At 38.5% G+C, this 15,208-nt stretch overlaps 1 protein-coding gene across 7 annotated transcripts in view; it reads left to right on the top strand.

Moving 5' to 3' along the window:
• Nucleotides 1-15,208, top strand: part of EVI5 (ecotropic viral integration site 5) — a gene marked incomplete at both ends in the record, with an annotated part of 231,451 nt that overhangs the window by 196,161 nt on the left and 20,082 nt on the right. For 6 of the 7 annotated variants that reach the window (XM_079696539.1, XM_079696537.1, XM_079696536.1 and 3 more), the window contains one exon: nt 104-199. In XM_079696539.1, the coding sequence (XP_079552665.1) occupies nt 104-199 (96 nt within the window). Of the gene's footprint in view, nt 1-103; nt 204-15,208 lie in introns of all 7 variants that reach the window. The other variant, XM_079696541.1, reaches the window with a different exon arrangement.

The following is a 15,208-nucleotide window of genomic DNA, read 5'->3' as shown; positions in this document are numbered from 1 at the left end:
AATTAAAGGATATGCCCTTATGCTGTCCTATATCTTCAAATGTTCGAGTATATGCTGTGAAAATTGTCTCTTGATTTTGCTTTGTTGTATTGTCACAAAACAGAAAGAAGAAGGAAAGCTTCAAGGACAGCTTAACAAGTCTGATTCTAACCAGTACATTAGGGAACTGAAAGATCAGATAGCAGAGCTGAATCATGAGGTAAGTGATAAATTTTGATCTTCACATATTTCTTTCTTCCTTCCTCTGTATTGACACAACACTTTATTATTGCTTATGACTGACTCTTTCATGGTAAATATTTTCTGTGAATCTTTGATTATGATTAATAATAATATTTTGGAAGATTACCTTCTTTTTAACATGAATTTTTCTGTTCCAATATTGAGGATTTATTTTCCTTAAACCTCTTTAATCATGATCTGAAACGATCAATTAATATTTGTATGGCAAATATTTCACTTTTTTATTGTGATCTGAAAAGGTAGTTTGTCTAGGTGTCAAAGTTACTTAAATTAAACGAAAATTTTCTTTTTACCTCTATAGTAGATTTGTGGTATTTACCGTTGTGGATAGAGGGAAGTTTTTTTTACTCTTGTCTTCTTTTTCCCAAGCGGTATTACTGAGATTGCAAAAAGGGATACTTGCCTAATATCAGTTAACAGATTTCTTAGTATCTGAATACTTTTTAAACTGGCACTACCTTGAATCTGTGAGATTCAGCTCATGAAATTTTCAGATAGTTTTACTAGATACTATACTAGGTAATTTAAATTATTTAAAATAATGTGTTTTGATTAGAGAGACACTTTTTATTAATGTGGCTCTAGGTCAGTTTCCTTTTTTTTTTTTTAATGATAAATATCTGGCTAAACATGAATGGAAAAGTGTGTTTCTTACCTTGAATTATTTGTACAAGAATGTTTATTCACAGTGATGAGATTTGAATGGGTAACATAAACCTCATTTGTTAAGAAAGAAACTCATTTTCTTCACTAAATTAATTTAAACCTCAAAGGAAAAAGTTTGGATATTACCCTTTCCTGGTATTACACTCTTCAGTGAAAGTCTAAGTGTTTTGGGTAATACCTCCTGGAGGCAGTCAATCTAAGTAAAATCTGAATGAAAAAACAAAAAACATTAACAAAAATGATAAATCTTAGATGTGGTTTAATTTAATTTGTCCTGAAATTTGGGAGGTCATGCCTATAAATATTGATTTTCAGCTCTGATAACATTTGAGGGATTCAGGATCATGTATAATCTTTACCTATTCATGTGCATTTTTTATAATCTGTTCCGATCTGATAGCCATGAATGAAAGAACAAGTTACAAATAAGCATGTTCTAGAAACGCTTATTCTTTTGAGAACCCTAAGAATTATTCCTTATGTTCAAAGATTTTCTCAAAGGAAATTATGACTAAAATAAAGCAATCTCCCATTTATAATTTTGACATCTAGTGATAAGGAATGTACCTTAACTAAAAATAATGATATTCTCGGGCTTCCCTGGTGGCACAGTGGTTGAGAGTCCGCCTGCCGATGCAGGGGACACGGGTTTGTGCCCCAGTCCAGGAGGATCCCACATGCCGCAGAGTGGCTAGGCCCGTGAGTCATGGCTGCTGAGCCTGCGCGTCCGGAGCCTGTGCTCCGCAACGGGAGAGGCAACAACAGTGAGAGGCCCGCGTACTGCAAAAGAAAAAAAAATAATAATAATGATATTCTTCTCATCAGGAATGGCAGGAAATATAATAGTTCATGAGGTTTAACTTTAATGTAGGGTTTTTTCTGTGGCTTGTTAAAGCAATCTTTTATCTTATGCAAACATGAAAAGAAAATTACTTAACAGGTAGAAGTTTCTTCTGTTAAAATAAAGAGCTAGATTGTGCAAATTAAAAACTAGAACAGTTTACGATAAGATGCTAATTAGGTGATTCAGAATAGGCCAGAGTCCTGGGCTTAACCAAGTCCCAATTAGAAAGCATAGTAGAGAGGAGAATGAGTACAGCTGGGGACCACACAAGCACACAGAGGTGAGAGTGGGTATGGGGTTGGGAGTTTAGAGGAGGCCAGATTCGATTAAGAATTAATGCGACTGGGCTTCCCTGGTGGCTCAGTGGTTAAGAATTCGCCTGGCAACGCAGGGGACACGGGTTTGAGCCCTGGTCCGGGAAAAGCCCGCATGCCACGGAGCAGCTAAGCCCGTGCACCACAACTGCTGAGCCTGCACTCTAGAGCCCATGAGCCAAAACTACTGAGCCCATGAGCCAAAACTACTGAGCCCGTGTGCCACAACTACTGAAGCCCACGCTCCTAGAGCCCATGCTCTGCAACAAGAGAAGCCACTGCAGTGAGAAGCCTGCGCACCGCAGTGAGAAGCCTGCGCACTGCAACAAAGAGTAGCCCCCGCTCACATGCCACAACTAGAGAAAGCCCGCATGCTGCAACGAAGACCCAACACAGCCAAAAATAAATAAACAAAATAAATAAATTTATTTTTAAAAAAAAGAATTAATGCGACTGAGTTGTGGAAATAAGGTTAGACTGAATAGAGCCAGCTTATGGTGAATCTTCAAAGCTAGAAGAGATTAAGTTTACTATTATAGATAATGTGAAACCACTATAGGTCTCCAGTTGGAGACTTCTTTTCATTATGTTTTCTGAGCAGATTTTAATATATGCACCTGTTCAAAGTTTTATAACTAAAGAAAGGATAAGTGAAAACAAGTGAACGTTTAAAAAACTGAGATAAATGGTTGTAGTCAACTTAACTATAAAAATTACTCTTCGTTGGACCAGGTTCTTGAGAATTTTAAACAAGTTGTCACTTCTTTAGTGTTTTTTTCATTCTTGTGTATAGCACTTCACAGTGGGAAAAAAAAAAGATAACTGAAGTCAATCTAATTGCTCCAACTTAACTTTTGTCTGTATGCTAGAATTTGCCAGAATCTTTGGCTTTCAACATAAGAATTGACTTTTAAGTATTAATGTTGTATTTGGGCATGTGACTGTTAATAGTCACTTTGTTAACTGATCTTTGTACTTCTCTAAATGTTGAAGGAAATAGTGAGACAAACTTTGTAGATTCATCTTCCTGAACATACAGCAATGTTGTACATGTTATAACAGCTATGACCACTTAGCATAGTTAGCTGTATGAAATAGTAAAGAGGATTAAGCAGGTTATTTTTTATGGATGGCTGAATATATTGTTAATCTATAAAATAACAATAATAGATACTATTCATTGGTCTGTTGGCCAAGCATTGTGTCAGATACTTCATATTTATTACTACTAATCTTCATAATAATCCCATGTGATGGTGGTATCCTCAGTTGAATGGATGTGGAAACAGACTCACAATGATTAAGTAACTTTTCCCAAGATGATGCAAATAGTAAATGGTTGAGCCAGGATCTAATCCAGTTTGGCCTGTTCTTTTCTGTGCTGCTTACAGAGACGTTAGATTAGAAAACATGTCATCAATGTTTAAAATCTTAAGAATGTCAATTAATGGCAATATTTTAACTGTGTTGTCCTCCTTGACACATGAATCTGCATATATCCAGTAAGTAAATTCTGCAGTTGACCTAGCCACAAGGACTCTCTCTGTTAACATTGCAAATAGAGATTTATCTTCACTTTCTGCACCTTACTGTCATCCATCCATGTGATTTCTATGACTCCCAACTCCTGCGATTCCTACCCTCACCACCTAATTTTGCTCCTAATATTACCTACCTACCATAGCAATCTTTTAATTTGAAGCCTTTTACCCTGCCAAGAGCTTCACAGAAGCCACTGTGGAAACTCTTGCTGCCCCAGACCTGGCAGGAGCTGTGGTTAAATCCTCCCCTTAACCCTACATTCTGTCCTCATGGGAGACATAGAAAAGACCCAAGGTCCCAATTTAAGTGCTTTCGTTATCCCATTTTCCCACCTCCTGCCCTTTCACCCATCTATCATCACAGCACCTACTCTATACTAGGCACTGGGTTTAGAACTGAAGATAAAGAAGATTGAAACACAATCCATCGCCTTAAGGGGCTCACAGTCTAACAAAGGAGATAGGCATACAAATAAACAAATTGTAATACATAATGAAAAGTTTAGCATTATAGTAGCTACCATTCATTCAACAGCTGCTCTGTGTCCGACACTGTACTAAGTATTATACTTCCTTTATTTCTTTTAATCTTCACAACAGTCCTCTGAAATAGGTAGCATCATTATTATTCATGCTTTACTTGTCATAAAACTGAGGTTCTGGGGTATTAAATAACTCCCCATGGTCATAAACTAGTCAGTGATAGAGGTAGAATGTTAGACTATATGACTTTAAGCCCATCCATGCACTTAACTACCGTATGCTATATAGCCTCCTTTGAAACATACAGGGATAAGATGGCAACAGCATCTGGGCTGGGTTTTGAAAAATGAAATTTTTTCAGGCAGATTGGTCATCAGGAACATCTCAGTCGGAGCCATAAAACAAAAATGTAGATTCCAGAAATGAATAAGCCATCTACTTTTTCAATGCTGATCTGTCTTCTTGCAGCTGCCGACCACTAAAGACAAAGAATATTTTCTAAATGCCAGGAAAGGGAGACAGAAGGAGGTAGAAAGTTAATCTCATTTAGAAGCCAAAGGAAATGTACTCAGAACTCATTTATGTATTGACATATTGAGAAGTATAATCGTATGGTTCACCCAAATTATCAGTTGACTAAGCTTCTCTGGGTTCCTTGAAGCCTTGCTACCATTTACAGTATTGTTTCACGCGAAAATGCACGCTAAACAGCTGATTTGAAAATGTTTTTGGAATACAAATTTTATGTTTTCACTTGTTCTTGATGGTGATGTGTTCCAGTGGATGTTCTAGGAATAGGTAAATTTATTCCATACTGAAGATAGTTCACTTATACTAAAAAATATTTCCCCATTATACAGCTTTGCTCAATTTTTATGTCTTAATAAAATAGTTTTAAAGTGCTTTATATCCATAAAGTCTCACAAAAGTAATTCTAGTTCTATTCACTTAGTAGCTTTTCTATATAAAGCAAATTTTCCCCATTTTTATTAACCTTTCTATGTGGTTGTTGCTAAACCAGGTATAGATCTTTTGGATAATTATTTTAATCTTCACAGTTATTCTGTGAGAATTATCATTCCTGTAATATAGGCTCACCAAGGCTAAGTAACTTGTCCAAAGTCACACCTATTCCTGATACGAAGACCAAACAACAGTTTCTTCATGGCTCTTTTCATAAAGAAGACCTTCTAGTATGAGTCCATCAGCTATTATCCTTAATGTTCTATAATAGTATGGGTTCATAATCATAAAAACTGAACAATCGAAAGAACACAAACTTTTAAAACTTTTCTATAGAAGTAAAACTTACAGAAAAGTGCCCAGGTGACAAGTTTGTTGCTCAGTAAGTTATCACAGTAATCACACCCATGTAACCACCATCCAGGTCCAAGAAGTAGACCCCAGAGCTCCATTCATATTCTGTCACAACCTCTCCTCACCTCCTCCTCCTCAAAAATAACCACAATATCAGCTTCTAATACAGTAGTTTTAAGTTTTTGAATTTTACATAAATGGCTCCTTAGGGTATATATTCTTTTTTTTTTATTCTGCTTTGAATTTTAATATTGTTAATTTGAAAGAATTATTAAATATCAAGAAAAGTTATTTTTCAAGCATGTATAATATTTACTGTGACAGTTATACTGTTTTGACTATTTTGTTAAAATGTATTTGTATTTTTTATTTTTTTACATCTTTATTGGAGTATAATTGCTTTACAATGGTGTGTTAGTTTCTGCTTTATAACAAAGTGAATCAGTTATACATATACATATGTTCCCATATCTCTTCCCTCTTGCGTCTCCCTCCCTCCCACCCTCCCTATCCCACCCCTCTAGGTGGTCACAAAGCACCGAGCTGATCTCCCTGTGCTATGCGGCTGCTTCCCACTAGCTATCTATTTTACATGTGGTAGTGTATATATGTCCATGCCACTCTCTCACTGTGTCACAGCTTACCCTTCCCCCTCCCCATATCCTCAAGTCCATTCTCTAGTAGATCTGTGTCTTTATTCCTGTCTTACCCCTAGGTTCTTCATGACATTTTTTTCCATAAATTCCATATAGTGTTAGCATGCGGTATTTGTCTTTCTCTTTCTGACTTAGTTCACTCTGTATGACAGACTCTAGGTCCATCCACCTCATTACAAATAACTCAATTTTGTTTCTTTTTATGGCTGAGTAATATTCCGTTGTATATATGTGCCACATCTTCTTTATCCATTCCTCCGATGATGGACACTTAGGTTGCTTCCATCTCCTGGCTATTGTAAATAGAGCTGCAATGAACATTTTGCTACATGACTCTTTTTGAATTATGGTTTTCTCAGGGTATATGCCCAGTAGTGGGATTGCTGGGTCATATGGTAGTTCTGTTTGTAGTTTTTTAAGGAACCTCCATACTGTTCTCCATAGTGGCTGTACCAATTCGCACTCCCATCAGCAGTGCAAGAGTGTTCCCTTTTCTCCACACCCTCTTCAGCACTTATTGTGTCTAGATTTTTTGATGATGGCCATTCTGACTGGTGTGAGATGATATCTCATTGTAGTTTTGATTTGCATTTCTCTAATGATTAATGATGTTGAGCATTCTTTCATGTGTTTGTTGGCAGTCTGTATATCTTCTTTGGAGAAATGTCTATTTAGGTCTTCTGCCCATTTTTTGATTGGGTTCTTTGTTTTTTTGTTATTGAGCTGCATGAGCTGCTTATAAATTTTTGAGATTAATCCTTTGTCAGTTGCTTCATTTGCAAATATTTTCTCCCATTCGAGGGTTGTCTTTTGGTCTTGTTTATGGTTTCCTTTGCTGTGCAAAAGCTTTGAAGTTTCACTAGGTCCCATTTGTTTATTTTTGTTTTTATTTCCATTTCCCTAGGAGGTGGGTCAAAAAGGATCTTGCCATGATTTATGTCATAGAATATTCTGCCTATGTTTTCCTCTAAGAGTCTGATAGTTTCTGGCCTTACATTTAGGTCTTTAATCCATTTTGAGCTTATTTTTGTGTATGGTGTTAGGGAGTGATCTAATTTCATACTTTTACATGTACCTGTCCAGTTTTCCCAGCACCACTTATTGAAGAGGCTGTCCTTTCTCCACTGTACATTCCTGCCTCCTTTATCAAAGATAAGGTGACCATATGTGTGTGGGTTTATCTCTGTGCTTTCTATCCTGTTCCATTGATCTGTATTTCTGTTTTTGTGCCCGTACCATACTGTCTTGATTACTGTAGCTTTGTAGTATAGTCTGAAGTCAGGGACCCTGATTCCTCCAGCTCCGTTTTTCGTTCTCAAGATTGCTTTGGCTATTCGGGGTCTTTTGTGTTTCCATACAAATTGTGAAATTTTTTGTTCTAGTTCTGTGAAAAATGCCAGTGGTAGTTTGATAGGGATTGCATTGAATCTGTAGATTGCTTTGGGTAGTAGAGTCATTTTCACAATATTGATTCTTCCAATCCAGGAGCATGGTATATCTCTCCATCTATTTGTATCATCTTTAATTTCTTTCATCAGTGTCATAATTTTCTGCATACAGGTCTTTTGTCTCCTTAGGTAGATTTATTCCTAGATATTTTATTCTTTTTGTTGCAGTGGTAAATGGGAGTGTTTTCTTGATTTCACTTTCAGATTTTTCATCATTAGTGTATAGGAATGCCAGAGATTTCTGTGCATTAATTTTGTATCCTGCTACTTTACCAAATTCATTGATTAGCTCTAGCAGTTTTCTGGTAGCATCTTTAGGATTCTCTATGTATAGTATCATGTCATCTGCAAACAGTGACAGCTTTACTTCTTCTTTTCCGATTTGGATTCCTTTTATTTCCTTTTCTTCTCTGATTGCTGTGGCTAAAACTTCCAAAACTATGTTGAATAAGAGTAGTGAGAGTGGGCATCCTTCTCTTCTTCCTGATCTTAGTGGAAATGGTTTCAGTTTTTCGCCATTGAGAACGATGTCGGCTGTGGGTTTGTCATATATGGCCTTCATTATATTGAGGAAAGTTCCCTCTATGCCTACTTTCTGGAGGGTTTTTATCATAAATCAGTGTTGAATTTTGTCGAAAGCTTTCTCTGCATCTATTGAGATGACCATATGGTTTTTCTCCTTCAGTTTGTTAATATGGTGTATCACATTGATTGATTTGCGTATATTGAAGAATCCTTGCATTCCTGGAATAAACCCTACTTGATCATGGTGTATGATCCTTTTAACATGCTGTTGGATTCTGTTTGCTAGTATTTTGTTGAAGATTTTTTCATCTATGTTCATCAGTGATATTGGCCTGTAGTTTTTGTGATTTGTGACATCCTTGTCTGGTTTTGGTATCAAGGTGATGGTGGCCTCGTAGAATGAGTTTGGGAGTGTTCCTCTCTCTGCTGTATTTTGGAAGAGTTTCAGAAGGATAGGTGTTAGCTCTTCTCTAAATGTTTGAAAGAATTTGCCTGTGAAGCCATCTGGTCCTGGGCTTTTGTTTGTTGGAAGATTTTTAATCACAGTTTCAATTTCAGTGCTTGTGATTGGTCTGTTCATATTTTCTATTTCTTCCTGAGTCAGTCTTGGCAGGTTGTGCATTTCTAAGAATTTGTCCATATCTTCCAGGTTGTCCATTTTATTGGCATAGAGTTGCTTGTAGTAACCTCTCATGATCTTATGTATTTCTGCAGTGTCAGTTGTTACTTCTCCTTTTTCATTTCTAATTCTATTGATTTGAGTCTTCTCCCTTTTTTTCTTGATGAGTCTGGCTAATGGTTTATCAATTTTGTTTATCTTCTCAAAGAACCAGCTTTTAGTTTTATTGATCTTTGCTATCATTTCCTTCATTTCTTTTTCATTTATTTCTGATCTGATCTTTATGATTTCTTTCCTTCTGCTAACTTTGGGGGTTTTTTGTTCTTCTTTCTCTAATTGCTTTATGTGCAAGGTTAGGTTGTTTATTCAAGATGTTTCCTGTTTCTTAAGGTAGGATTGTATTGCTATAAACTTCCCTCTTAGAACTGCTTTTGCTGCATCCCATAGGTTTTGGGTCGTCGTGTCTCCATTGTCATTTGTTTCTAGGTATTTTTTGATTACCTCTTTGATTTCTTCAGTGATCACTTCGTTATTAAGTAGTGTATGTTTAGCTTCCATGTGTTTGTATTTTTTACAGATCTTTTCCTGTAATAGATATCTAGTCTCATAGCGTTGTGGTCGGAAAAGATACTTGATACAATTTCAGTTTTCTTAAATTTACCAAGGCTTGATTTGTGACCCAAGATATGATCTATCCTGGAGAATGTTCCATGAGCACTTGAGAAAAATGTGTATTCTGTTGTTTTTGGATGGAATGTCCTATAAATATCAATTACGTCCATCTTGTTTAATGTATCATTTAAAGCTTGTGTTTCCTTATTTATTTTCATTTTGGATGATCTGTCCATTGGTGAAAGTGGGGTGTTAAAGTCCCCTACTATGATTGTGTTACTGTCGATTTCTCCTTTTATGGCTGTTAGTATTTGCCTTATGTATTGAGATGCTCCTATGTTGGGTGCATAAGTATTTACAATTGTTATATCTTCTTCTTGGATCGATCCCTGATCATTATGTAGTGTCCTTCTTTGTCTCTTCTAGTAGTCTTTATTTTAACGTCTATTTTGTCTGATATGAGAATTGCTACTCCAGCTTTCTTTTGATTTCCATTTGCATGGAATATCTTTTTCCATCCCCTCACTTTCAGTCTGTATGTGTCTCTAGGTCTGAAGTGGGTCTCTTGTAGACAGCATATATATGGGTCTTGTTTTTGTATCCATTCAGCCAGTCTGTGTCTTTTGGTGGGAGCATTTAATCCATTTACATTCAAGGTAATTATCGATATGTATGTTCCTATTCCCATTTTCTTAATTGTTTTGGGTTTGTTAATTTCTCCATCAAATCTGAATGCGATCCTTGCTGGGTAGAGTAATCTTGGTTGTAGGTTTTTCTCCTTTATCACTTTAAATATGTCCTGCCAGTCCCCTCTGGCTTGCAGAGTTTCTGCTGAAAGATCAGTTGTTAACCTTATGGGGATTCCCTTGTGTGTTATTTGTTGTTTTCCCCTTGCTGCTTTTAATATGTTTTCTTTGTATTTAATTTTTGACAGTTTGATTAATATGTGTCTTGGCGTGTTTCTCCTTGGATTTATCCTGTATGGGACTCTCTGTGCTTCCTGGACTTGATTAACTCTTTCCTTTCCCATATTAGGGAAGTTTTCAACTATAATCTCTTCAAATATTTCCTCAGTCCCTTTCTTTTTCTCTTCTTCTTCTGGAACCCCTATAATTCGAATGTTGGTCTGTTTAATGTTGTCCCAGAGGTCTCTGAGACTGTCCTCGGTTCTTTTCATTCTTTTTTCTCTATTCTGCTCTGCAGTAGTTATTTCCACTACTTTATCTTCCAGGTCACTTATCTGTTCTTCTACCTCAGTTATTTCTGCTATTGATCCCTCTAGAGTATTTTTAATTTCATTTATTGTGTTGTTCATCATTGCTTGTTTCATCTTTAGTTCTTCTTGGTCCTTGTTAAATGTTTCTTGCATTTTCTCTATTGTATTTCCAAGATTTTGGATCATCTTTACTATCATTATTTTGAATTCTTTTTTAGGTAGACTGCCTATTTCCTCTTCATTTGTTAGGTCTGGTGGGTTTTTATCTTGCTCCTTCATCTGCTGTGTGTTTTTCTGTCTTCTCATTTTGCTTATGTTACTGTGTTTGGGGTCTCCTTTTTGCAGGCTGCAGGTTCGTAGTTCCCGTTGTTTTTGGTGTCTGTCCCCAGTGGCTAAAGTTGGTTCAGTGGGTTGTGTAGGCTTCCTGGTAGAGGGGACTAGTGCCTGTGTTCTGGTGGATGAGGCTGGATCTTGTCTTTCTGGTGGGCAGGTCCATGTCTGGTGGTGTGTTTTGGGGTGTCTGTGGACTTATTATGATTTTAGGCAGCCTCTCTGCTACCGGGTGGGGTTGTGTTCCTGTCTTGCTAGTTGTTTGGCATAGGGTGTCCAGCACTGTAGTTTGCTGGTCGTTGAGTGAAGCTGGGTGTTGGTGTTGAGATGGAGATCTCTGGGAGATTTTCGCCATTTGATATTACATGGAGCTGGGAGGTCTCTTGTGGACCAGTGTCCTGAAGTTGGCTCTCCCACCTCAGAGGCACAGCACTGACTCCTGGCTGCAGCACCAAGAGCCTTTCATCCACACAGCTCAGAATAAAAAGGGAGAAAAAGTAAAAAGAAAGAGGATAAAAGAAAATAAAGTAAGGTAAAAAAAATAAAGTTATTAAAATAAAAAAATTATTATTAAGAAAAAAAATTTTTTAAGGTAAAAATCAACAACAACAACAAAAAAAAAACAGACGGATAGAACCCTAGGACAAATGGTGAAAGCAAAGCTATACAGACAAAATCTCACACAGAAGCATATACATACACACTCACAAAAAGAGGAAAAGGGGAAAAAATAATAAATCTTGCTCTCAAAGTCCACCTCCTCAATTTGGGATGATTCGTTATCTATTCAGGTATTCCGCAGATGCAGGGTACATCAAGTTGATTGTGGAGATTTAATCCGCTGCTCCTGAGGCTGCTGGGAGAGATTTCCCTTTCTCTTTGTTCACACAGCTCCCGGGGTTCAGCTTGGATTTGGCCCCGCCTCTGCGTGTAGGTCACCTGAGGGCGTCTGTTCTTCGCTGAGACAGGACCCGGTTAAAGGAGCCGCTGATTCGGGGGCTCTGGCTCACTCAGGCCCGGGGGAGGGAGGGGTATGGAGAACGGGGCGAGCCTGCGGCGGCAGAGGCCGGCGTGACGTTGCAGCAGCCTGAGGCGCTCCGTGCGTTCTCCCGGGGAAGTTGTCCCTGGATCACGGGACCCTGGCAGTGGCGGGCTGCACAGGCTCCCCGAAGGGAGGTGTGGAGAGTGACCTGTGCTCGCACACAGGCTTCTTGGTGGCGGCAGCAGCAGCCTTAGCGTCTCATGCCCGTCTCTGGGGTCCGCGCTGTTAGCCACAGTTCGCACCCGTCTCTGGAGCTCCTTTAAGTAGTGCTCTTAATCCCCTCTCCTCTCGCACCAGGAAACAAAGAGGGAAGAAAAAGTCTCTTTTCTCTTCGGCAGGTCCAGGCTTTTCCCCGGACTCCCTTCCGGGCTAGCCGTGGTGCACTAACCCCTTCAGGCTGTGTTCTCGCTGCCAGTCCTCTCCCTGCGCTCCGACCAAAGCCCGAGCCTCAGCTCCCAGCCCCGCCCGCCGCGGCGGCTGAGCAGACAAGGCTCTCGGGCTGGTGAGTGCTGGTCGGCACCGATCCTCTGTGCGGGAATCTCTGCGCTTTGCCCTCCGCACCCCGTTGCTGCACTCTCTTTCGTGGCTCTGAAGCTTCCCTCCTCCGCCACCCGCAGTCTCCGCCCGCGAAGGGGCTTCTAGTGTGTGGAAACCTTTCCTCCTTCACGGCTCCCTCCCACTGGTGCAGGTCCCGTCCCTATTCTTTTGTCTCTGTTTGTTCTTTTTTCTTTTGCCCTACCCAGGTACATGGGGAGTTTCTTGCCTTTTGAGAGGTCTGAGGTCTTCTGCCAGCGTTCAGTAGGTGTTCTGTAGGAGTTGTTCCACGTGTATATGTATTTCTGATGTGTCTGTGGGGAGGAAGGTGATCTCCGCGTCTTACTCTTCCGCCATCTTCCCCCTATTCCCTTATGGTATATATTCTTTTGTGTCTTGTTTTGCTCAAAGTTGTTTGTGCAGTTTAACCATGTTATTTTTAGATGTAGCTATAGGTTATTCATTCACATTGCTGTGTAACTTTTCTTTGTATAAATATACAACAGTTTATCTATTCTGTTCGTGAATATTTGAATTACTTCCATTTTGGCCTTTTAAGAACATTGCTGTTATTTATACTCCCATGAGCAGTAAAGATAGTTTCTGTTCTACATCCTCATCAGCATGTAGGATTGTCAATCTTTATCTAGTTTTAGTCACTGTTTGACTGTGAATAGGATTCTCATTATGGTTTTAATGTGTATTTCCCTAATTACTAATAAGATTGGGTCCCTTCCCCCCAGCATCCAGAACAATATTGGCATGTGGTAGGTACTCCATGAAAACGTTTTTAATGAAGAAATGATTGTGAAAGGCTTTGCTGATAACATAACATATAAGTTGTGATAGGAATGCTAAGAAGCTTCCTGATGTGCGAAAAACAGTGGAAAGATCATGCCTGGCAAAAGAAACAACTAGCACAAAGACCCTAGACAAAAATGAAGTGGACTTTTTGAGAAACCATACTAATGTGGCTGGAGTGTAGCACAGGGCGGGAAAAAATGGTATGAGGTAAGATTAGAGAGGAAGACAGAGTCAAATCATATACAGTGTTTTGTAAGCCAGGATAAATCATTTGAATTTTATTCTTGGTTGAGTGGGATGGTTTTAAGCAAAGAGTGATGTGATTTGATTTGCCCTGCCTGCTGTATGGTGAATTGATTGTAGGAAAGTAAGAATGGAAATAGGGAAGCTCATTAGGAGGCTGTTAAAATAAAATAGTCCAGGTAAGAGCAAAGGTGACTTAGAAGGATGGCAGAAGTGGAAATCTTAGCAATGTGGATGTATTAGAGATATGTTTTAGAGGCAGAGAATTTGCAGATGGATTGTATGAGGGACATGAGAGTGCAGTCAGTGACTCCAGAGATTTTTGGCTTCATAGTTGAGTGAATGGTTGGTACCACTTACTGAGGTTAGGGAAGGGTAGAAGATCCAAAGCTTTGTTTAAGATTTTTTAAGATTTTGTTTAAGATTGAGATTCCTGTTAAACATTTAAATGAAAATAGCAGGTAGACAATGGATATGTGAGTATGAGGTTCTAAAAAAGAGCTCAGGGCTAAAAATAGGTTTACTAGTCATTGGCATATAAATGGCATTCATAGATAAAGAGAAGGAGGTCCAGGAGCAAGTTTGTGGGCTCCTGACCTTTAAGGTCAAGAGAGCCAGCAAAGGAGACTAAAACCACCAGTAGGATAGGAGGGGAACTGGGAAGTGTGAAGATATAGGAACCCCCCAAAAGGAGACTTTCAAGAAAGAAGCATTTCAGCATAGTTGTTTTAATTAGATTTTTAAACTTCCCTGATCCATCTGAAGAATGAATTTATTTAAAGAGGTTTCATCATCATTTTTCACCATTTATCAGAAAACAGTGGATGATTTATGAAAGAACTTGAGAATGATCGATCTATGGTCTGTCACTGAACGATTACTAACACCTCCTTCTTGAAGAAATTAGAGAACTGTTAGCTATTTCAGGACAAAAAAAAAAAAGAAAGAAAGAACTATTACAGGATGCTCTAAACAAAGTACAATTCAGGTAAGTGGAACCAACTTTCTCTCTAAGGATAGATAGACATTGTGCTGGTTTCCAAAAGGTCTTCTGTCTTCCTGTCTCCTTTGTTGTGGAGGCAGGTTTTTTAAGTTAAGTCATCGTATGTCACTAGAATCTTCGTTTTTTTTTTCTTCTAGCCAAGTATGAAATTAGGAGTTTGAGTAAATAAAAAGAAATCTAAACAAAGCCCTTACTGCAGTTTGGCTTAGAAAGTATTTATACATGTAATCTTTAAGTTTTTAAATTCTCATAACTCTGTTTATGTATACCTGAGCTATGGATTTAATTAAATATCTACCAAAATGTATTTTTAATGTCCTGAACATTCTTAATATGTTTAATATGTATACTCATTTTGTTATCAAACTAGAATTTTTGAAATAAGGATCTTTAAGAGTCAAATGACAGATGACCCTTTGGTACTGTTTGAGTCTTTTTTTCTTCCCTGTGTTTTTCAGTTTAAAAATAGTTAATAGGGCTTCCCTGGTGGCGCAGTGGTTGAGAGTCCGCCTGCCGATGCAGGGGACACGGGTTTGTGCCCCGGTCTGGGAAGATCCCACATGCCGCGGAGCGGCTGGGCCCGTGAGCCATGGCCGCTGAGCCTGCGCGTCCGGAGCCTGTGCTCCGCAGCGGGAGAGGCCACAACAGTACGAGGAGAGGCCCGCGTACAGCAAAAAAAAAAAAAAAAAGTTAATAAAACCACTTGAACTTGAATTGAAAAATAAAAAAAGAAGAAGAAGAAGCTTTTTAAAGACTCAATAAACATTG

This window comes from Hyperoodon ampullatus, assembly GCF_949752795.1.
Source record: "Hyperoodon ampullatus genome assembly, chromosome: 2".
Taxonomy (NCBI): domain Eukaryota; kingdom Metazoa; phylum Chordata; class Mammalia; order Artiodactyla; family Ziphiidae; genus Hyperoodon; species Hyperoodon ampullatus.
Note: the sequence above shows the minus strand (reverse complement) of the source record. Positions and strands in the feature narration are given on the sequence as shown.